Here is a 21,617-nt window from a genome sequence, read left to right on the forward strand (position 1 = left end):
TCCCAGGCCTCTGTGTCCCCAGCAGCCGTCACAGTCGCCCCCGCTCAGAACTGGAGGGTGGGGCCCTAGCTTGGGTCCAGCCTCTGGAGGCCCCTCCTCCACACAGGCCAGGTGGGTGTCCAGTTCGGGGCCCTGGTCCCTCTTTCCAAACCCCTGCCCTGACCACTCAGGCATCTGCCCCCTTCTCTGGAGGTAGGGGGTGGGCGCAGATGTGCCCGCAGAGGTGAGTCCTCTGGGGCGGGAGCTGGCTGGGCTGGGACAGGTGGCCTGCCCCACACCCTGGCTTCCAACCCTCGACTCCCAGGGGGTTTGGGTTTCCCACGCTTAGGAGCAACCCAGCCCCAGGCCGGAGAGTTCAGCCCTGGAGACTTGCTCACAGCTGCAGCTGCCAATAGGGGCCACGCCGTCCAGGCCCTCCTCCCGGGGCACGCTGCCCCTGTGCCTGGCTTCCTGGCCTGAGGTGCTCACGTGCTCTGGGGAGTGGGGAGGGGGTGGGGGGGCGGGTCCCTGCAGGCTGGGCGCAGGGCAGCAGGGCCCTGAGGCTGTAACTTCCGAGGCCCAAACAGGAAGAGTGACCTCTGAGCCAACAGAGGCATCAGTGGCCTTGGCGGTCCAGCCTGGGGGCCTCCGGCAGCCTTTGTGGGGCGAGCGCGCGAGCTGTGGCCAGGCCAGGAGGACAGACTGGAGGGTCCTGCAGACTCTCCAGGGTAAGGACACACGCCAGGGGGCCGGGGGCAGCTCCCGGTGGGGGTAGAGGGCCAAGGTGGGTGGAGGGGTGGGGCTGTCCCTGCAGCCGCGAGCGGGACGTGGCCGGGGGACCCCCAGCCCGAGCACGGTGTGGCAGCGTCCCAAGCATTCGGGCCGGACACTGGAGATCACAAGGTGGGAAGGAGGAGGGGTCGAGGTGTGGGCCTCAGCTCTGGGAGCCCAGGGCCCTGTGTGCGCTCTGACCGGCTGAGCGGCCGATGGCTCCGTCCTGCCTCGGTCGGGCCTCCTTTTGGGTCTCCGTCCCTGTGAGCTCAGGAGCCCCCTTCTGGATGAAGTCTGGGGGAGCCCCCCTCGGCCCATGGCCCCTGCTCCGGGCATAGTCGTGCCCCGTTCCCGGCACGAAGGCCCCGACCCCGTTGCCTCTCCTCCGGGGGCTCCCCCGAGATGGAGACGGCGTGAAGCCGGCGGTGTGAACTGGCTGAAGCCGCTTTGGGCAGGCCCAGCTCCAGGGGCGTCTGTGGCCCCAGGATGTTGAGCAGCCGAAGCCCAGAGACCCGCACTCTCTCTGTCCGATGGGAGCCGGGGGAAGGTGGCCCGTGTCGGTGTGCAGACGCCCTGACCTGCTCCATGGCCCGGGATCCTGGCGGTCTGTCCTGTGGGCGCGCCGGCCACCACGGGCCTCCTAAGACAGGGGCACGGGCCACCGGGACACCCGACCTGTGCCGGACGCCCTCCTCAGGTCCCGCCCCGACGTGGACCTGCCCGCATGCCTTCAGGGCCCTTCGCTCACCCGGAGGAGCCCATCCTGACGTCCCTCGAACTCAGGGAAGAGCGGCTGATCCCACCAGGAGACACCGGCCCGCAGCCCCACGGTCCCTGGTGCGGCCGCAGGACTGAAGGCCGCGGGTCAGCAAGCCCCTGGGCCCTCCAGGAAGGGTTTTGTGATGCCGGCACGGGTTCTTGTCCTGGGCAGCCAACAAACGCCCATCTGGAACCTCAGGAAGGTTCGAGAAATGCTGGCAAAGATCTGGCGGTCATTATCGCTGGCCTCTGTTTCCCCCATGGAGGGTGTGGGGTCTCTCCCCAGCTCTGCCTGCCTCTCTGTCCTCAGCCTCTCTCCGAGATGTGAGCGAGGCTCCAGGAAGCGGAGTGACGGGACCTGAGCTAGCCCCAGGGCCGGAAGCCCCCTGCTCCCTGCCAAGTGAACGAGGGACCCGCCAGGACTGTCAGGGCTGGGGGCTTGGAGGCTGGCCCGGTGCAGGGTTGGGGTCCCCAGAGACATGCGACTCAGTGGGCAGGTTATTCCCCACAGGCTTCAGGGAGAGGCCGGGCCGCGGGGTCAGCGGAGCCCGGTGTGATGGCCAGTGGTGCTCGAGAAGGGGACTCATGAGCGGGAGGCCGTGAGCCGCGGACAGACTCCTGAGAAACTTCTCAGACAAGGTCGCTCATGGACCCCTGCTGGTGTGAGCAGGCCGTGAGGAGGCCTGTGGTCTGGAGCCCCTGCGACAGCCCGGAGTGGGGGCCAGAGGTGCTCGGAGCAGGGCCGTGGGGGAGGGGACCGTGGCCCTGTGTATTAGAGGGTGTGGCAGCGGGTCCCCTGACAGCCAGTAGGTGGGTTTGAGGTAAAGCACGGGTCCCGTGGCCCTTGGGTTTTCGGTGGCGTTTGTTGGAAGGACACGCTGTGGGTTGAGCAAGTTCAGAGCCGGAGACCACTGGAGTGGTGACCGTGTCCATTGGGGCGACCTTGTCCATAAAAGGTCCAGGTGGGGCTTTTGGAATGGAGTGGGCCAGATGGCAGAGGTCCTGGTCCACAGCGGGGAGAGGACCACAGTCTGTCCCCCTGAACGCAGGACGGGGTGTCCGCAGGCACCAGGGGGGCGTGGCGATGGAGCCAGACCCTGCCCGAGGGGCCGGGAGGACCACTCCATGAGCCGCCTGGAGACTCGGGCTCGGGACTGTCCATCCTTGGGGGCAGTGCCGGTCCCGTGGGCAGGAGGACATCTGGTCGTGGTGGCTTCAAGCCTCCAGCTGGACTTAAAGGGAGCCTCTGCCCCTGCACCCCGACTCCTGCCTTTCGGTCAAGCTGTGTCCTTGGCAGCACCCGGCTTTATATTTCATATGCGGAGGGGCTTGTGACAAAGAGACAGGCCCATGGGTTCCAGCCCTGGAGGAATCTCATCTCCGAGCTGTGCCACGAGGCTCGTGGGCGACGTGTGGGAGCCTGAGGCATGACCCCCCGGGACATGGGGTGGCCACTGGCGTGTCGTCCAGGTCCTGGTGCTCACAGCTGGACGGGGGGACACCGAGGCAGGACAGGACAGCCAGCCTGGGGAGTGGCTACGACGGTCCTGCCCAGGTGGTGGCACCGTGACACGCGCCCTGGCCCTCGCGGCCCCCTGTGCCCACCACAAGCCCCTCCGTGCTCTCACCCTGATCTTCCATATTTCTCGCGCCCTGGCCCGACCCACGGTGGGACGCTTTTGATGACAGACGAACAGGGTCCCCCCCCAGGATCGGGTCTGAACGCGGGCGGCTCGTGTCGCAGCCACGGTGTCTTGGAACCTCGGGGGCAGAGCTCCGGCATTTGTAGGTACACAGGTCGCCCACGCCACAGGGCAAGCAGGGAGGGTCTGGGGGCGGCACAGGCGCCGGGGAAGGGCCATCCCTGTGATCGGCACGAGGGCCAGTCCCACGGACTTAACTGCGCTCGAGGGAGGTTTGGGTGACGGTGCGCTGAGGCAGGAGGAGATGTCCTGGGGTGCTGGTGGGCAGGACACGGCGCAGTGCTCCCCCATGGACACCTTCTGGCCCCAGGGAGACAGACTAGGAAGTCCCCGGGGCAGTCCGTCGTTTCTCAGAACAGACCCTTCTCCCATTTCTGGTGGAGCCCCCCACCCCGCCCACCCTCGGTTCCAGAGGCCAGAGACCAGAGCACAGGTGGTTCCCTGCCGAGAGCTGGAAGCTGCTTGGAGAACATCCGACCCAGCATTTTCTCTAGAAAGCAAGGCCCCGGGAAGGGTCCAGGGTTGTCCAGAGACACAAGGCCAGTGTATGGAAGGACTGTGATTTCTCAACACACTTCATGGGCCCTGCAGGACCCAGCAGACTCCGGTCTGAGACGGGCTGCGCCTATAATGCAGGGGTGTGCTAGTCTGGGCCGTCCCGGAAGCCGGACCCCAAGCCGGGTTTGGTTTGGAGGAACCCCTGTGAGAGCAGGCGTGGGGCAGAAGGCTGGGGAGGCCGGAAAAGCCGTGGATAGCTGTGTCTGACCCAAAGTGAAGGGGAGGCTGGAGGGCGCAGGAAGGTCCGGCCAGGCCCCAGGAAGGCCTCCAGGCTTGTGTGGGGGTGCGGGGTCTCCCGGGAACGCTGCCTCCAAGCTCCATCCGTGAGCTGCCCTCAGGAAGTGGGTTCTCAGGACAGGGTCTCAGCAAGGCCACCAGGACCTGCAGCCCCTCTGCTCCCTGGAGGTGGAGGCTTCCCTCACAGCCTCAGGCAGTGCCTTAAAAATCCACCATCGTGGCCCTGCCCCCGGTTTGTGGTTCAGTGCCTCGGTGACACTTTGTACAGACGCAGAGTAGATGCCTGCACCTTGACAAGCGCCCCGTCATCTCACGGCCTTGCCAGGTGCAAGAGCCACAGCCTAGAGAGGCACAGCCAGCCTGCGTGTCGTTATTGTTACCGGCGACACCGGTGCCGCGCCGTGCCCTCGGCTGGCTTGCATCATCGCCTGGTCCCCGAGGTCGTCTGTGTTTTGGCCCCCGGGTTTTTCAGCTCGTTCTCTGCTGGGTCTCTAGGACTTCGGACAGCACCTGGCACCGAGTACCTGCTCACTGAATGATGGACGGACGCATGGATGATGGACGGACGGAGGGACGGATGGACGGATGGATGGACAGACCCTGAAGACAATGTGGGTCACCTACTTTGTCCTCGGACGGCGACCTCTCATCTGCCGTGACTCAGTCCCATCTGCTCCCTGCCCCCCAGGCCCTAAACGTCCAGTCCTGTGCTGTGGCCCGCTAACAAGGACACGAGCTGGGTGTCCTGCCAAGAGTGTGCGCCCTGCCTCGCCTCCCGTCTGGCTCACCCGCCCTGGGCCACAGGCAAAAGCCTCTGTGTCGCTTTTTAATGGTCTGCTCTGTCTGCCTGGCTTCGCACTAGCAGCCGGCCGGCCTGGCTGCTGAGCGGCCGCGTCGGTCATTAAGGCAGCGGGTCGCCCGCAGAGCTGGACAGCTTCCTGCTGCCCTGGGGAGCCAGCCAGAGCCTGCGACCTGCCCAGTTCTGGGAGGAGGCACTGCTGGGGGCCCGGGAGCCACACAGAGCTGCACTTTCAGTGGTTTTGCTCCGCGTCCCCTTCGCTGCAGATTCAAACCAACTGTGTCACTGCCCAGGTGGCCCGGGTCCCCCGGGGTGGGGAGGGGGAATGGCTTCCCTGCACGCCTGTCTGGGGGTGCCTGCCCCCTTCCCACAGCCTTCCCCACTGCCCCTCCTGGCAATGTCACAGGGAGGCCCGCCCTGTGTCCCCTGGCATGGGCCTGGGAGGGGACCCTGAAACGCCAGCCCCCGTGGGGGCAGTGGTGGGTCTGCCCGCACATTGGAGCCAGGCAGGGTCACCCAGATTCCTGGGCTGCTTCCCAGGACCCTGCGGGGGCCTGGAGGGGCTGCACCTTCCCAGCTGTTTCCTGTGACTCCCGGGGACGGACCTGTAGCGGGGCAGGAGTGGGGCGGCTTCAAGCAGGGGCGCCGCGGTCTGGTGCAGAGGCCCACCCCCCGGGAAAGCGCAGTGCTGGCCGCCCGTCGTGCTGCGGGTGCTATCCTGAGCTCCTTAGCTGTCTGAGTCACTTCAAGGGCAGGGCCTGCAATCCAGAGGCACGGGGATGTTAGGCAACTTGTCCAAGGTCACACAGGAGCTGGACTGGAAGCCCAGTGCTGCCTGCCCAATAAGCACGGTGATAGGATGGGCAGTGACAGGTGCACTTTAGCAGTCCAGGAGGACTGCTCGGAGGTGGTGACAGAGAGGAGAGGCCTGCAGAGCTCCTCTCCAGTGAGAGACCCAGGGTCCCCCACTGGTCAACGGGGCGGGTCCACGGAAGGGCCCCAGCTTGTCTGAGCAGGGACAGCATGGAGACATCAAGCTCCAAAGTGATAGCCCCACGGGGCGACAAGGGGAGACTGCCCTGGGCAAGTCCGGGGACACGGGCCCCGTCTGGGGCTTTCCTGAACATCTTCTTCCCAAGGACGAGTCGGCCTCGGGAAGAAGATGTTGGCCGCCTCTACTGCCGGCCGGCCCTGGCCCTGGCTCCGGCTGGGCTGTGCTGCTGCGTCCAGCGTTCAGGTGCCGGAGCCCACGGAGCGCACGGCCCGCCTCAGGCCACCCCCAGCGAAAGGTCTGCCCCATCCGAAGCCCTCCGCACACGGAGAGGCCAGGTGGTCCTGCTACGCTGCCCGCACAGAACAGATCGAACTCTGGCCGTCCGCTTCTCCTGCCCGGAGGGACCAGTGTCCACACCTCCTGTACGTGTCCACGTGTCCACGAGTGTCCAAGCCACTGAGCCTCCAGTGTGCAAGCGCGGAGATGGCCACGACCATGGGCCACCGATGCAGGGCTTAAAACAATCGAAATCTGTTCCCGGGCTACCTGGAGGCCAGAAGTCTGAGAGCAAAGCATCGGGGCTGTGCTCCCTCCGTGGCTCTCGGGCCATCAGCGTCCCCCGCGGGGGTCACACTGATCCAGCTCCTTGCTGACCTCGAGGCCCCTCTGTGCGGGCTGCTATCCTGGGAGGGCACGTGTGAAAGGGTACGGCCCGGGAGCCCCACCAGCTGTGCCGGGGGTGCAAGGGGTGGGGGTGGGACTCTGGCTTCCTCTGTCCACCAGGGTAGGGCACAGTCACCCCCGACCTCCCCACCCTGCGGAGATGAGGCCAGCCGGAGACCCGGTGGTGTGTCTCCAGCAGTGTCCCCCTCTGACTGCTGCCCCCGTGGCACCCCGTAGGTCTTCCTGGTTGCTCCCTCTGCACAGGGACACGTCACGTGGTTTCTGGCTGGGCCAGGACTTTAGCAGGGTAGAAGCAGAGGGAGATAGAAATGTCACCCGTGGCTCGGCGGGGCTCCGGGTCCCTTTCATGGTCCCCGCGGTCCCTGTGCTTCCAACTTGTGAACCGGCCCCCACTTCACCTCGGTGCCTCCCCCCTCTTGGCACAGCCGTGTGTGCACGTGCGCGTGTGCGCACATGTGTTTTTGCATGCCTGTGTGCGTGTGTGTATGTGTGTGCAAGGCGTGGCTCCCGAGTCCAGCAGGCTCCACTCCACCCGGGCAGCTGTGAGGCTCCCAAACCTTCTCCATACACCCTGGGGGAGGGGCGCACGCCCAGATACACAGGCGTGCACACACCTCACATGTGCACACGGGGACGCACGCATCACACACACGCACACACGACCAGGTGGTCAGAGCGAACAGCTCTCCCCGACCAGGGTCCCACACTCGGACAGGGGTCCTGCCATCCACGCTGCGGGCTGCTCTGGGGAGGGCACTGTGAGGTGTATGTGTGGGGCCCCCCAAAGTGTCAGGCGGTCTCGGCACCCCCCAGGGCCCCCGCACGCTGTGCCGGTACCACGCAGACAGTGTGGAGTAGCACGGTGTCCCCAGAGCCCCGGAAGCTGGGGGGGATCTCAGAGCCCCTCTCCGCCCCCCCACCTGGCCTTCCCTACCGATGGGTCCCCGAGGGAGCCAGCGCGGGCTCTGGACTTGCCCTGCCTCACCCAGGCCTGGAGCGGTGAGTCCCCACACACCCTGACGTCAGCCTGGCCTTCCGGACAGGAAACCCGCAGCATCCGGAGAGTCCGTCCACGGGCCGGGCCGCTGCTGTACCAGGAACGCTGCATCTCTGGACGAGGGGGGCTGAGATGGCTCCGTCCGCCCCACGAAATCTCAGAGCAGCCCCCTTCCCTCCCTCAATGGGCAGCCAACATTCTGGTTCTGTCGGAGGGACCACCCCCAGCAAGGGCAGAGCTGGGGCGACCTGGGACGATATGACCCCTCCCTCTCCCCGGGGACCAAGGTTGGGTCAGTGTCAGGCCAGGCAGGGCAGGGAGCGACCCCTCCCACCCCCTAATTTTGAACCAGGCTTCAAGCAGGCACTCAGCTAAGGTCCTGGTCCTTCGGGTCCTTTGGGAACCATCACCTGGGGTGTGACCGACCTCCGTGCCCGGCTCTGTTGTTTACGGGAACTCACAGGACCTCGCTGGGCACAGACCTGTGTTCGGAGCCCACCCTGTTCTCTTGGGAAGTGCCCACTTTGAGGATCGGGGAGACCGTGGGTGTGAGTGTCCTCTCCGGGCTGTTTGTAAGCACAGACCAGAGCGGAGGGAGCAGGCACTCAGCGGGCCAGGTTCAGGCCCTGGATCTTCTGGCTCCTGGTGGCCGCTTCCCTGTAACCGTATGGGTGGGGACTCCAGGCCCCTCTGACCTTGATGCCCAGTAGCACCTCATCACCCTGTGCGCTGGGCTATATGGCTTCCTGGGCTCTGCCCCGGCGGACCTCAGGGGAGGCGCTGAGGGGGAGGCTCAAGCTGCTTCTTTGCGAGCGAGGGCCCCGATTTTGTAGGGCGTCTGGGGCCTGGATGCCAGCAGCATGGCTGCTCACCGTCTGATCAGCTCAATGTGGAGCCTCAGTTTCCTTTTCTGCAACGTCAGTCACACGCGCACGGAGCTCTGGTTGGAAGGCTCGGCGGACGGCAGGCGCGGACAATAAAACACCAGCCGTCCAGCAATACGGGAAGACGTCCAGAACAAAAGCAGAGACGACCTTCGGCTCCATCAGCATCAGACATCGGTTCTAAAAAATCCCCGAGTCTTCCCTTCCAGCTTACCTCATATCATAGAATATGATCACGGTTGGGAGCTGCTGTCCTTCGTAACTGTCCTTTAGGAAATCTGGACTGTTCTCCGAGTTTTCCGATCGTAGATGTGTAACAACTGTCATTAATAAGTCTTAAAAGAACATGTGCGTTTGCAAGGTAATTTCCTGAGGCTAAATTTTCAGTTGAAATCCACGGACGCCTTTATGTCCCCTGCCTGCTTTTAAATGCCGGTCTGTCCCCTCCCCCCAGGCCCAGCGCGTGGCATCGTGTTCACCAGAGAGCGGGCGCCGGGCCGGGAAGTGTCGAGCTCAAGCTCAGGGTGTCCTTTCAGAATCGCCGCCTGCCCCACGCCCCCGTGTGCTGGGTCCCTGCGCCGCCGGCCTGCGGGGCTGTCCTTGCTGGGAGAAGGCACGTGGGACACGGAAGGAGCCCCATCGGGACACAGGAGCCCGGAGCCCCGGGCACGAGCCAGCAGGAAGGGGGCCGGAGCCGGGAGGGCAGAGTCTGGTGGTCCCAGGCTCATGAGCCTGGTCCTTGGCCATGCCTGGATGGGGATTCAAGGAGGGTGTTCGTGGCACAGACACCCCGGAGTCCCGGCTCTATCCCCAGCCACCCTGTCTCTGTGGGAATTATCCAGCTCCTGGCCTCTGTCCTGGGTTCCCCCGGCTTCTTCTGGGTCAGGGAGCTGTTCCCGGAGCTGTGCACAGTGATGCACGCAGAAGCAGGTCACCGCGTGCAGACAGACCCAGGAGAGCCCTGGGGACCAGGAGCGCTTCCCTCTACTCTCACGAAACGACCCAGGGCCGCCAGCAGCCGGAGAGGAGGGCCCGACCTGCGCCCAGAGCTTCACCTCTTTCCAGCGTGACAATGTCCAAACATACACAAAGCAGGTCAGCCGCTCTCCTCCTGGGGCCGGCGCACGCGCACGCACACGCACAGCCTCTCCTCCAGCCTCAGCCCCATGGGCCGCTGCGCTGACCACTGTCGGCCTCTCGGTGCCGGCCGCAGGACCAGCGACTCCACGCTGGTTTGTGGGACAGAGGACGACCCCTCCGCCCTCACCCCAGGCATCGGCGTGTTGGGTCTCTTCCAGTTCCTGTCCTGGAGCCTCCCTCTGCTCCTTCGTGCCAAGACGTAGTTGAGAATCCAGGTCCCGAGTCCCTCGTTCAGGTGTCCCTTGTCATCAGTGTGGACATTCCACGCCTCCATCCCCTTCCTCCAGGATTCCCTCCAGTGGGCATCTCCGTCTGAAGCCTCCATCACACGCAGCAGGTGCCCCGGCCCAGGCACAGCGGCCAGCCCCAGCAGGGGTGCGGGCGGCAGAGCCCGGTCCCTCGAAGCTGCAGAGCCTGACCTCCAGGGTGGCCTGAGTCATCGCATTGTGAGGCCTGGACGGACGCTGGGCCTCCACGTCCCATTGTTGGTTCTAGGTTGATTTGCTGGTGCTGTTTTGTGCAGAAGAGCCTTCCCGGCTGTCCCCTCGGGCTCTTACCCCCAGAAGGGGGCTCGCATTACAGGAAGATGGGGTCACGCTGAATCCATTTTGTTTTGCCCTTCGGTTACTGGTTCTGGAGAAAGGGATCCCGATGAAAACTTCCTCCAACAGAGCAAGTTTGGTTGAAAATTTTTTTCTTCTTAATTTCTTGTTGGGGGCCACAGGGTTGCATACGATAAACGTTTTTGGTCAGGTGACCAGGGTCCTGTTGGGGAGAGACCTGTCTTGTGGCCGGTGGTGGGACCTCGAGCGGCCCTGATGCTTTCCTTCTTGCTGGCATAAGACGGGTCTCAGGTCCACAGTGTCTGCATCTCACCCATGAGCTTTTTAAAAGGGGGACAAGATGTCAGAGACCCAAATGCAGGTACTCGGCGCTGGGTTTTGCTGTCATTGCTTCCTGTCTGTCTGGTGCGGGAACCAGTGCTAGGAAACATTTTTACAGCACGAGACTACAGTAACACTTTCAGTTCAGATTTAGGATTGCGGGTCCGTGTGGCACCAATCTGATTCTGATTCCTCTACATCTCCTCTCACACCGATAACGGGTTCCTCCAACATTCGTTTGCTTACTTACAGGCATTATCTTAGGAAATACACTAAATTCCAAATAATAATGTCAGATTTCACTCTGACAGTAAGACTTATTGGATGATATTTATAACTTCTTTATTGCTTTTTGTCCTTAAAAAAATCCCATTAAAAACAATCTAAATACAATGTTCCAAAGTCCTTTGAAATAAATCTTTTCTTTGGTTTTGTTACAAACTTAATATAAATTTATAGAAATTGGTGGGGTATTTTTGGTAAGGATACTTTCTTTTTCAGTTTAAGTTTATTTTTTGAATATGAAAACATCTACATAGTTCTAAAGTCAAACCTTGTGACATCACAGGGAATCTCTGCCCTGGTCTCTGGGCCACCCTCCTGCCCCCCGGGGGCTGCACCGGGCTCCTGGAGCCCTCCTCATTCCCCACGTGACAAGCGCTCTGGGAGCATCTTCTGTCCTAATGAGGTGACTCTCGGGGCTCCTGGACGGCCCCTGGGTGGGGGCTGGTCTCCAGAAAGAGCAACAGTGACTGGACGCTGGAACTTTTAGGTCCGCCCCTCCCCCCACCGGGTATCCAGGGACGGGGAGGGGCAGGGAAGGGGGTCCATGAGCTGTTCCTGGCCTGCGTGAGGAAGTCCCATAAATCCCCACAGGACGGGGTCCCGAGAGCTTCCGGCTGGGGGCACACGTCCACACGGAGAGGGTGACGCACCCCAACTCCACGGGACGGAAGCTCCTGTGTCAGGGACCCTCCCGGACCCTCCCCCGATGTCTTTCCATCTGGCTGTTCACCTGAAACCTTTATCACACCTTTATTATACAACGGACCCGCAAACGTGTTTCCTTGAGATCTGTGAGTTGCTCTGGCAGATTCCTCCGACCGAGGCGGGGTCGTGGAGCCCTGATTGGTCTCCAGTGGTTGGAATTGAGGGGTCCGCTGGGACTTGATTTTCGGGTTGGCATCTGAAGTTGGGAGTGTGGGGTGGGGGACAGGGACAGAGTGTTGTGGGACCGAGGCCCCATCTGTGGGATCTGATGCTGTCTCCACACAGATGGTGCCAGAATGGAGTTAAATCGTAGGACATCCAGCTGGGGTTGTGCAGAATTGCTTGTCGCGGGGACCAGAGCCCCCACATTTGGTGACAGAGTGTCAGAAGCAAAGTGTTCGGCGTGCGTGGTAAGGGAGATAGAAGGGTGAGGTGGCTTTTTTTTCTTATGATTTTATTTATTGAGATTGAGATTGAGAGAGATCACAGGCAGGGGAGCAGCAGGCAGAGAGAGAGGGAGAAGCAGCCTCCCCGCGGAGCAGAGAGCCCGATGCGGGGCTCAATCCCAGGACCCTGAGATCATGACCTGAGCCGAAGGCAGACGCTCCACCGACTGAGCCCCCCACTGCCCCTGGGGTGTCTTTTCGACACAAACGCTGTACCAAGCTGGGAACAGTGAAGATTCACTGCCCTCCCTGATTCTGCCCACTCCAAAATCACCATTTTTATTAGTTCTGAATTATCATTCCACGGCTTTGATTTTGCAAATATAAATAAACACATAATAGTGATACTTTTACCCTTTCAGAGACAAAAGCCAGCACACACCAGCTACTGCATCCACTTTATCCCCTTTGCCAGTGGGTCTGGGAACTGGAGGGAGACGGAGGATTGGCCGGAGGGGGATCCCGGCGGGAGAGTTTTGTGCACTCGGTGGCGGCGAGCACGGAAGGCCGGGGCTTCTAGGGAAGCGGAGCGGTGGAGGCCGGGCGAGGAGGGGCCCAGGCTGTGGTCCCAGCTCCATCCCAGCCAGCCCGAAACCCTCCCCTTTTCCATCAGTTTCCTCATCCGTCGTGTGGGACCGTGGGACGGCGGACGGGACTGAGCTGGGTCCCGCCCCCAAAGTTCGTGTGTGGGTTACACCCCGGAACGGGGCCCTGAGTGCCAGCAGCCTGGGCCCGTGACAGAGATGGGCTCCTGTCTGAGGTCACTTTCTGCTTGGGACCCAGAGGACTCCTCCCCATTAAGTGGCAGAAACAGGCGCCCAGGGCCCTGCGCCCACGGAGACCACCCTGGGTACAATCACCTCCCTCCGCGCTCGTAATTGCTCAAGTGAGAACAGTGGCCATAAACAGACATTAAAAGATTCTCAATTACACGGCATCTCCCGGGCAAAACTACGTTTCCATAAACACCGCAGAAGCAGCTCGGAGAACGGGGCTGGGGGGTGCAGCCTGCACACCCGGACTGTCCCGAGCTCAGGCCCCTCTCCACCAGTGTGGTGGGACGTGCTCTCGGGGCGCCCCATCGCCCCAGACCCAGCAGTTTGAAGCTGGATTCGCCTTGTCTCCACCACCTCCCGCGGCTCTCCACCAAGGCACCCGTGTCCTCCCCATCGGTGCGTCCCTTTGCGTCTGCCCCGAGGCCGCCTCAGACACCCCGCCTTCGGCTCGTCCAGTGACTGGCCCCGTCACCACCACCCGGCACTAGCCGGGCTCCATCACGCACCTGCCCTCCGCGGCCACGGCCCCAGACACGTTGGTCAGCCAGCCCCAGGCCGAGGGCAGTCACGGTCACCCAGCTGCACGGGCCATCTGTCCGTGGAGAGCCACAGAACGAGGACGGACAAAGCCGGTGTCCGTCGCCTGCCTGGCCCGTGTCATCGCTGTCAGTGGAGGAGCTGGAGAGAAGAAGGTCCCTTTTCCTGTCTGTCGACGCTGCCTCCTGCGCTACGGCTCTGGGAGGGCCCGGGGGAGGCGGGCTGCAGCGGGGGTCGGAGAACACCAGAAACGGCTGTCCTGTTCTGGGCTCCCCCGGGCGCGGACATCTCCGGCCCCCGCCAGCTCCTGGGCGGGAGGGCCCTGAGCGGCCCCTGTGGAATTTGCCCCCACGGGGACGATCTGCCCTCCTATGCTAGCTCCATCTCAGACCCTGGGCCGCAGGGGGGTGGTCAGGGGAAGGGAGACAGGTGCGGTGCACGTCCAGAGGATAAGCAGCCCCCCGCACTGGAGGAGCTCACCAACATGCCCAGGGTTGTCACCCTGTTTGTGGGAATTCTTGGGAGAAGGAATTCACGGTTTGCAAATATTTTATGCTGATCTTAATCCCAGATCCTAGTTCTGTGATTAGGGTCCCTTCTAGTGGCTTGCAAAAATCCTTCAGGAAACAGTTGGACCAGCCTAGACGGGCAGTTTCAGAGGCAACGCAGGGTTGCGGGGGGGGGGGGGGGAAGTCTGCACATGTATCTGCCTAAACCTGAGATCCCCTCCCCCACATTTCAGAGCCAGTATCCTCTCACTGGTTTGCTCCCCATGACCATCTATAGATCCCCGTTTCAATACGTGGAGAATTAACGTCGCTCAGTGGTACTGAGGATTCCTTTCGGTGGCAACTGACAGGACCCCCAGCCAAGCTCATTTCAGGAAAGAAGAGTTTGCTGGTTGACGTAACTGGAAAGTGTAGGAGGCAGCTGCCTTCAGGCACAGCTGCATCTAGACGCTGGCAAGACAACCCTGGGCACCATCTTAATTCAGACTCTAAACTTGATTTCACTGAGGTTGGCTTTGCCCCAAGGCAAAGATGGCCTGGGAGCTCGAGGCCTAGGGTGTCCTCAGAATTCCCAGCTTGGAGGATCAGGGTCATTCTAGAAAAATCCCAGGCAGGGTTCGGATTGTGTGGACTTGGGTCCCATGGCTGTCACTGAGTTGGTTTCTGTGGGTGGGGGAGCGCCACTCTCTCGTTGGCTGGCCTCAGGTCTTGGGACCCCAGCCAGATCCCGTGACCACGCTGGGGACCATGAGGGTGTCCCACCAACAACAGAAGCCGTTGTGAGGGCACGACAGGGTGAGGAGGCTTCACTGAAGGAAGGCAAAGAGAGACAAAGAAGACGTTGTGTTGGGCCAGGTGGAAGCCACAGCCCCTGACAGCCCGGGAACGGCTGCTGACGTCACCCCAGGAGATCTCGCCTTTTGGGACCTCACACCTCCCCCAGCAGCCTCCTGCTCTCGTGCCCGGGGTTCCCACAGAGCTCATGGTGCTAGGAGCGCAGGAGGTGCTCTGCACATGTTTGGGGTGTCGAGGCATCCAGGGGGCGCTTGCAACCGGCAGACCACGGACCCCTCCTGCCATGTACCCCCAGGCTGTAGCGCTCACCCTGGCAGAGGGTCCGTGTCTGTGTGTGGGACGATGGCAGGACGCAGGGGGGTGTGCCGGGGTCTGCGCTCAGAGCGCCATCCCTGCCCCTGATGCTGGGGTACAGCGCCCTTTGGGGGCCTGGCCCGGAGAACCCCCTCCCCGCCAGCCCCGCACGCAGGTTACCTAAAGTGCTTTCCCCTTGCGCTCACATCAGCTGCTGGTCAGGATGCACAGGCGTTTGACGCTAATGGAAAATCTGCCTTGTGACTCGCGGAGTGGCCTGAGTGATCTGTCGTGTGACGGTGAGGGGGGGCCTCTCCCCAGGGAGGGCTGGGGGGGGCCCTCTCAGCCCTGCCGTGCCCACGAGGTTGGCCTCCGGGCTCCAGAACGAGGACGGACACAGAAGGTTGGGGCAGGCAGGGCCCCCCGTGCCCAGCTTAAAGGGGAGTCAGCGCTCAGCTGGCCCGGCTCGACCGGGTGGGAATGGCTCCAGGATTCCAGGCGTTTGCAGAAGCACCAGCTGCAGGGACAGCCTGGGGCCTCAGCGCTCCGGCCCTACCCCAAAGCCCCCTTCCCCTAAGCCAGCCCGTCTTCCGATCAGCTGCTTGCAAACCCTCCAGGCAGGAGGCGTGCAGGAGGTGTGGAGAGATTTGAGGAGGGAAAAATGGTGCTTAGCCAGCAAACCCTCCGCAAACCCAGAAAGTGAGGGCTTCCTTCTCTGCAGATCTGCCTGTGTTTCTGGGTTTCCAGAGGCCCGGCTGGGCTGGAAACAGAAGTGCACCGCGTGCCTTCATTCACTTAGCAAATATTTACCAAGCACCTCCCATGGGCCAGGCCTGGGCCAGACGTGGCTTCCTCCTCCGTATGCCAGTGAGCAAAGCAGACAAACCCGTGCCTTCACGGAATCAGTGCCCGAGTGTGGGAAGACAGGGAAAAAAGCAAAAAGAGGATAAGGAATTAAAGGAGCCAATCAAGAGGCGCTAAGGGCTTCGTGAAAAGCCGGGCAGGCTGAGGGGGGACGGCCGGGAGCAGGCGGTCCCCCTTCTGCGGGGGCCGGTCCAACGAGGCAGCGCGGGCCGTGAGCCGAGGGCCCGCGGTGCCCGCGAGGGTGGCCAGGCCCTCCCTAGTGGCCGCGGGGAGCGCAGATGGTGCGAGGCGGCAGGGACACGGGGGGGAGGCCGCCGTGTGACGCGGGGAGCCGTGTGACGCGGGGAGCCGTGGGCAGATCCGCGGGGTGTCCCGGGGACGGAGCCAGCGGGGTGTCCCGGGGACGGGGAGAACTCGGATCAGGCCTGCAGCGCTTCCGCGGGGGATGCCGTGACGGGGGAAGGCAGGGAGGGCCGGGGCCCGGCCTACGGGAAGCTGGCGGGCCGGTCTCCCAAGCCTGGAGCGCTGCAGGAAGGCCTCGGGGTTCCCGCGACGCTGTGCTCCGGGGACGACGTATTTAGCTCAGAGACCTGGGCCGCGGTGACGCAACGTTTACCGAGCACCAGCCCTGCAGCCCCTGGAGAACCGGCCCCCAGCCGCGGGGAGGGTATGGCCCCCCCCCCCCCGACACCTGGGGCAGGCTGGGCCGGGCCCCTCAGAGCCGATCCCGGGACTCCGACGGCCACGTGGGGACGGGTCTGAAAGGGACATGGCCGGGGGGTCAACGTCTTGTAAAGCAGCAAGAAATGACAATGAGGTGCCCCCCTCTGCAGCCGCCTCCGTGGGGGCTGCACCCCCCAGGGGCAGAGTGTGTCGTATGGGCGTGTTACACAGGTCTTCTGTATTCATGAGTGTTGCACGCGTGCATGGCTGTCTGTGTATCTGTGTGTGCGGGTTTGTACTGGGTTAAAAAGGGACCAAGTGCAGTCATGCAGAGACTCCCAGTTCAGCAAGGGCTCAGCCCTGAGCACCTGCCCTGCGTGGACCCGGGTCCTCGGGAGGACGGCAGCAGAGTGCGGGCTGCGGCAGGGCTGGGCTCGGACACGCGTTGGGGTGCTGGCCTGCCCCCACGGCCCCCGACCCCAGGCCCCCGGCCCCACGGCCCTGCAGTGGACAGAGAAGTGACTCACTGGCCAGGACCAGGGCAGAGAAGGGAGACCCAAGGGGGTTGGAGGCAGGAAGAGGAGCACACGTTGTCTGGGTTGTGGGGGCACTGGGGGCAGGAGGGACCCTGTGGGGAGGCCCCTCCGGGGGCCCTGGGAAATAGGTCACCCACATAGGAGAGGCTGAGCTGTGGGCCCCGGAGCGTCCGTGGGAGTGTGACCTGTGCTCCATGGTCTGGGGCGGCCCAGGGATGCAGCGGCAGTCGGCGGGAACCGCGGCTAGGCGGCGGGTTCCGAGCTGTCCTGGCCAGCTCAGATCTCCTGTGGTCGGGCAGCTTCCCTCTGTGCGGGCGGCCAGTCTGATGGCGGCAGGAAGGATGCCGGATCACGGTGTGGCGCGTCACGAGCAGAGTCAGAGCTGAAATGGACGCTGAGCTGACAGCAGACCGCGGCGCGCCGGCAGGTCGCTCGGGACGCGCTGGGCCGGGGCTCCCCGTGATTCCAGCGGGGGTCGTCATTATCACGGCCACCGGCCCCTCCTCCTCCGCCATCACGTCCTGCACCGTCACCTCCGCCAGCACCTCCGCCAGCACCCTTATGATCACTGTCTAACTGCTACCGTTTGGGGGCAATGACTGGACACTTGTTCACTCCATAAACTTTCTCATCCCAGACCTCACCCCCCTCTGCCCTGCCTCCACCGTGCCCCCAGCAAGCTGTCCACCCGGTAGGTGACTGCCGACCGGACTCCCTCAGCCTCTGGCTTCCAGGGGGGCTTCCTGCCGGCGACTTCGCATGGAGCAGAAGGGAGGGGTGCTCGTTCTCCACCAGGCGGCAGGAGCACGGGTCCCACCGGCTGGTCTTCCTGAGACCACAGCCCTGGCTCTGGTGACCCCTGTCCTTCACCCTGGGGGTGGTCATCACAGCTTCTTCTGTCACCGGTCCCTCGATGTTCTCGTGGTTCCCCCAACGCTGCCAGCAGCACTGAAAGTGCTCTTTTTGTTAACAAATCTCTTTGCCATAGGTGGGCCATCTGCTTCGCGTCCTATTCTGAGAGATGCCGGTCTCGTGGCGTGCCAGGCACAGCACACACATCCAGGAGAGGCCCAGCAGTACGTGTGCAAAACCCCCATGAAAGCCTTTGGCAGCACCTGTGCCTCATCTGGGCTGGGGTCAGGGACACGGCCTGCCCCGAGGAGCCCCGGGGGCCCTACGAGACAGCAAGGGCCTCGGCCAGACAGAGCCCCGCTCCAAGAGCTGGGGTGGCAAGCAGGTTCGAGGGAGCCTGTTGGAATCAGGCCTGGCTGCGATGGGGATTTGCCCACGACTGGAGGGGAGATCCAGAGTGGCCCCTGGAACCTGCGTTGGCTCCCCCCCGGGGTGCTGGGAGGCTCTGCTGGGCAGGGGAGGCTGGGAAAGGCAGACCCCTCTTCCTGGGGATACCATGTCCTCTCCAAACAGCACTGGTGGGGGCGGGGTGGGGGAGGAAGTACAGAGCTGCCGAGGCCTCTCTCCGCTGACTTCCCTTCCTGCCTGGCTTCCCCCTCTGCTCCCCCTGCCCCGCCCTGCTTTCCCCTCCCCTCTTCTCCCCCGGGCTCTGCTGTCAGCTGCTCCTGACCTTCCAAAGAGGGCAAGCCCTTGGCCCAGGGCTGCCAGACCCGTGCTCAGCCTCTCCTGTCCCCTGGACTCTGGACGGGCGCCCTGAGTGGACTGCTCAGCCCAGGCCGTCTGGAGTCTCTGCAGGAGAAACACGCTGTTTCCACGGGTGGGACTTCGTCATCTCTCTGGGCCTGGCCTCCACCGATTGTCCTCATTCCCAAGCCTCGGGGACAACGGACTTATCAGAGTGGGACCTCTGGCTCCTGCAGGAGGTGCGGTCTCAGGACAGGCTGAAAGGTGGCCGCACCAGACAGGTGACACCACAGAGCCCATGCAGCCGGGAGGGGGGCCGGCCCAGGGGCCAGGGCTCCGCGTCCCTTCCTTTGGTTTCCAGGCCCCATATCCGGCCCAGCTGGCCCCAGTCGATGTCTTCCAGATCCGCGCCTCGCTGGGACCACAGTGGTAGCCACTGTTATTCCCCACAAGGCCCCGGCCTCCCCGGCTCCCTCTCTCCATCACTGGTGACAATAGTGACATCAACAGCCAAAACCAACAGACGCTTTACAATGAATGCCCCCGGGGGGCTCCACTGACCCCATCAGATGCCGGTGACGGCTCAGGGCACCTGTGTCACGGTGACCAAGGGATAGCACATGGCCAAGCAGGCAGGCGGGAGAGCCAGACTCAGAGTCTGGTCTTGGCCAGCCCAGGGCGGGGTGGGGACCTGGCTGCTGGAACACAAGGCCTGTTTACCAGGCGGGGAGCACGCCAGCCACCGGCCTGCCAGGCCCTGCGGTATCCACCCAGGGAATCACAATGGGCAGCTTGTGTCCTGGCCATCCTCCTGGGGCCACTGCAGGCCTGGCGCTGTGGACGGGCAGGGAGGATCCTCTGTGTCCTTGGCAAGGCCAGAACCTTGTGCGTGCCTGCGGGTCAGCTGAGACCATGCGGCAGAGTGGCCTCAAACTGTCCACATCCTCCTTCTGGAATGTGTTACCTTCCACGGCAAAGGGGACTTCAGGTCGCCAACTCCCTGACCCGAAGGTGGGAAGGTGTCCTAGATCCTCCGGGCAGGCCCTGGGCTGCCAGAGTCCCTTCACAGGAAGAGGCAGGAAGGAGTGTCCAGGTCAGAGAGAGGCTGGCTGGGAGTGGGGGAAAGGCCATGAGCCGAGGCGTGTAGACGTTTCTAGAAGCTGGAGAGCAGACCCCCTGGAGCCTCCATGAGGATCCGGCCCCACCCACACCTGCTTTTAGCCCCTTGAGACCCTGCGGGACCTCGGACCCAGGAGCCTGGAAGAGGAGACATCTGTGTGCGTGAAGCCACCGAGTGTGTGGTCGCGGGAGCCACGTGGGAATGGGATTCTGCCCTCCACGGAGAGCCCCAGGAGGCCCGGAGCACGTGGCGAGTGCATGGCGAGCACGTGGCGGTTCCCCGCCTAAATCTCAAGGACAGCAACCTTCCCCAGGAGGGCCCAGGACCCTGACGCAGGCCCTCCATGCCGCGACTGAAGCAGTAGGAGGGCGACCCCATGGCCAGGCCACCGCCTTCCTCCCCGTGGGACTTCCACTGGGGACTTCCTCCCCCTGGTTCCTCCACTCGTGTGGGGTAGGGCTTGTGGCTGAGGCAAGGGGGACCAGGGAGCCCGTGGGATGGGCAGGGTGAAGAAGATGGGCCGGGGAATCTGGAAAAGGGAGCGTGTTGCTGTAAGATGACCGAGGGTGTGGCGTACGGTCCGACCGGGGCCACATGCACCTGCGGATCCAGCGGGTTGCTGGTGGGCGTAGACACGGAGCCCGCCCGACCCAGGGCTGCACACGGGGGGGTGGGCGGATCCGAGCCTCCGCAAGGAACCCAGGCAACCAGGGAAGCCTGTAAAGAGGGTTTATTTTTCTTCCTTTTTATAAACTTTCGATTTCCTTATTTTTTAAAATTTTTGTATCTTTTTAAAATTAGTTTCAGAGATAGAGGTCAGTGAGTCATCAGTCTTACGTAACACGCAGGGCTCCATCACGTGCCCTCCTCCATGCCTGTCCCCTGGTTACCCCATGCCCCGCCTCCTGCCCTCCGCAGCCCTCGGTTTGTCTCCTACGATCGAGAGTCTCTTACAGTTTTTCTCCCTCTCTGATTTTGTCTTGTTTGATTCCCCTCCCTTCCCTATGATCCTGTTTTGTTTCTTAAATTCCACATGTGAGTGACATCATGTGATGGTTGTCTTTCTCTGGTTACTTCGCTCAGCATCGTACCTTCTGTTCCATCCTCGTCGCAAATGGCAGGATTTCATTCTTTTTGACGGCTGAGTAATATTCCACTGTATATCTGAACCACATCTTCTTTCTCCATTCGAGATGAGGATTTTCTACAAGAGCAGACGTGGAAGCAGGGACAGGAGGAAGGGTGGCAGGTGCATAGGGGGGGTCCCAGGGGACAGCTGCAGTCAGGGGTGGACACAGGGACAGAGGGAAGGAGACTAGAGAGGGCCTCTTGGAGCAGAGGAGGGGTGGAGGGACCGTGACAGGAGGCGGTCAGGACCAGCAGGTAGTTGGTGTGTGGTTGGACCCCGAGCGGGGCCCTCCTCAGCCCCATCAGGCACCCCCTAACTAGGAAGGGGGCGATCCCCATCTGGAGACAGCTGCTTCTGGGTATCTCCTCAGCCCTACCAGTGTCCTGGGGTCACCACCCAGAGCAGCACATGCCGAGGGCTTGAACAACACAGACGGTCTGGAACAGGGCATTGGAGGGCCACGTTCCCCCTGGAGGAGTCTGAGGGACCACCCGACGACCCTCTCCCAGCTTCTGGTGTTGCTGGCCATTCTCGGGGTTCCCCAGTCTCTGCCTCTGCCCTCACATGGCTTCCCGTGTGTCTGCGTGCCTGCTTCTGTCTCTGCTCAGGATACTCTCCGTGGACTTCGGGCCCATCCCGCTTCAGCTTGCCCCGTCTCAACTCGAGGACAGCTGCAGAGACCCTGTTTTCAAATAAGGTCCCATTCAGAGCAGCGGGGTCAGGATGTGGGTGCATATCTTTGGGGGACACAAGGCAACCCACAACATCAGCCACACCCCAAAACGGATCCCAACAGCTGAGGGGTCGGCCCTGGGTTCACACACGGGGGCACTGGGAGGGAGCTTGTCCCTTGAGCCGATGTCTCCACGGGGGACCCAGTGCCCCTGAAAGCCTTCTCCGTCCTCCCACTGTTGGAGCTGGGCCAGCTCCCAGCCCAAGGTTCTCGGACCCCAGCCAGGAGGGGCTCTCGGAC

The 21,617-nt window shown here is 62.9% G+C and overlaps 1 protein-coding gene and 1 long non-coding RNA gene across 2 annotated transcripts; one reads left to right on the forward strand and one right to left on the reverse strand.

The window, feature by feature from the left end:
• Nucleotides 1–525: 525 nt before the first annotated feature.
• LOC131825425 (uncharacterized) lies at nucleotides 526–8,751 on the forward strand. Its single transcript, XM_059164847.1, has 2 exons — nucleotides 526–707; nucleotides 4,503–8,751. The coding sequence occupies exon 2, from the start codon at nucleotides 6,793–6,795 to the stop codon at nucleotides 7,741–7,743; it is 951 nt and encodes a 316-aa protein (XP_059020830.1). The 5' UTR covers nucleotides 526–707; nucleotides 4,503–6,792; the 3' UTR covers nucleotides 7,744–8,751.
• A 3,763-nt stretch (nucleotides 8,752–12,514) lies between these two features.
• LOC131825426 (uncharacterized) lies at nucleotides 12,515–16,184 on the reverse strand. The gene is made up of 3 exons (XR_009351252.1): nucleotides 16,090–16,184; nucleotides 14,917–15,628; nucleotides 12,515–14,456 (listed from the first exon to the last, which is right to left on the reverse strand). It is a non-coding gene; the product is annotated as an uncharacterized LOC131825426 (long non-coding RNA).
• Between the last annotated feature and the right edge of the window lie 5,433 nt (nucleotides 16,185–21,617).

The sequence above is a fragment of the Mustela lutreola genome, chromosome 2 (genome assembly GCF_030435805.1).
Source record: "Mustela lutreola isolate mMusLut2 chromosome 2, mMusLut2.pri, whole genome shotgun sequence".
Taxonomy (NCBI): domain Eukaryota; kingdom Metazoa; phylum Chordata; class Mammalia; order Carnivora; family Mustelidae; genus Mustela; species Mustela lutreola.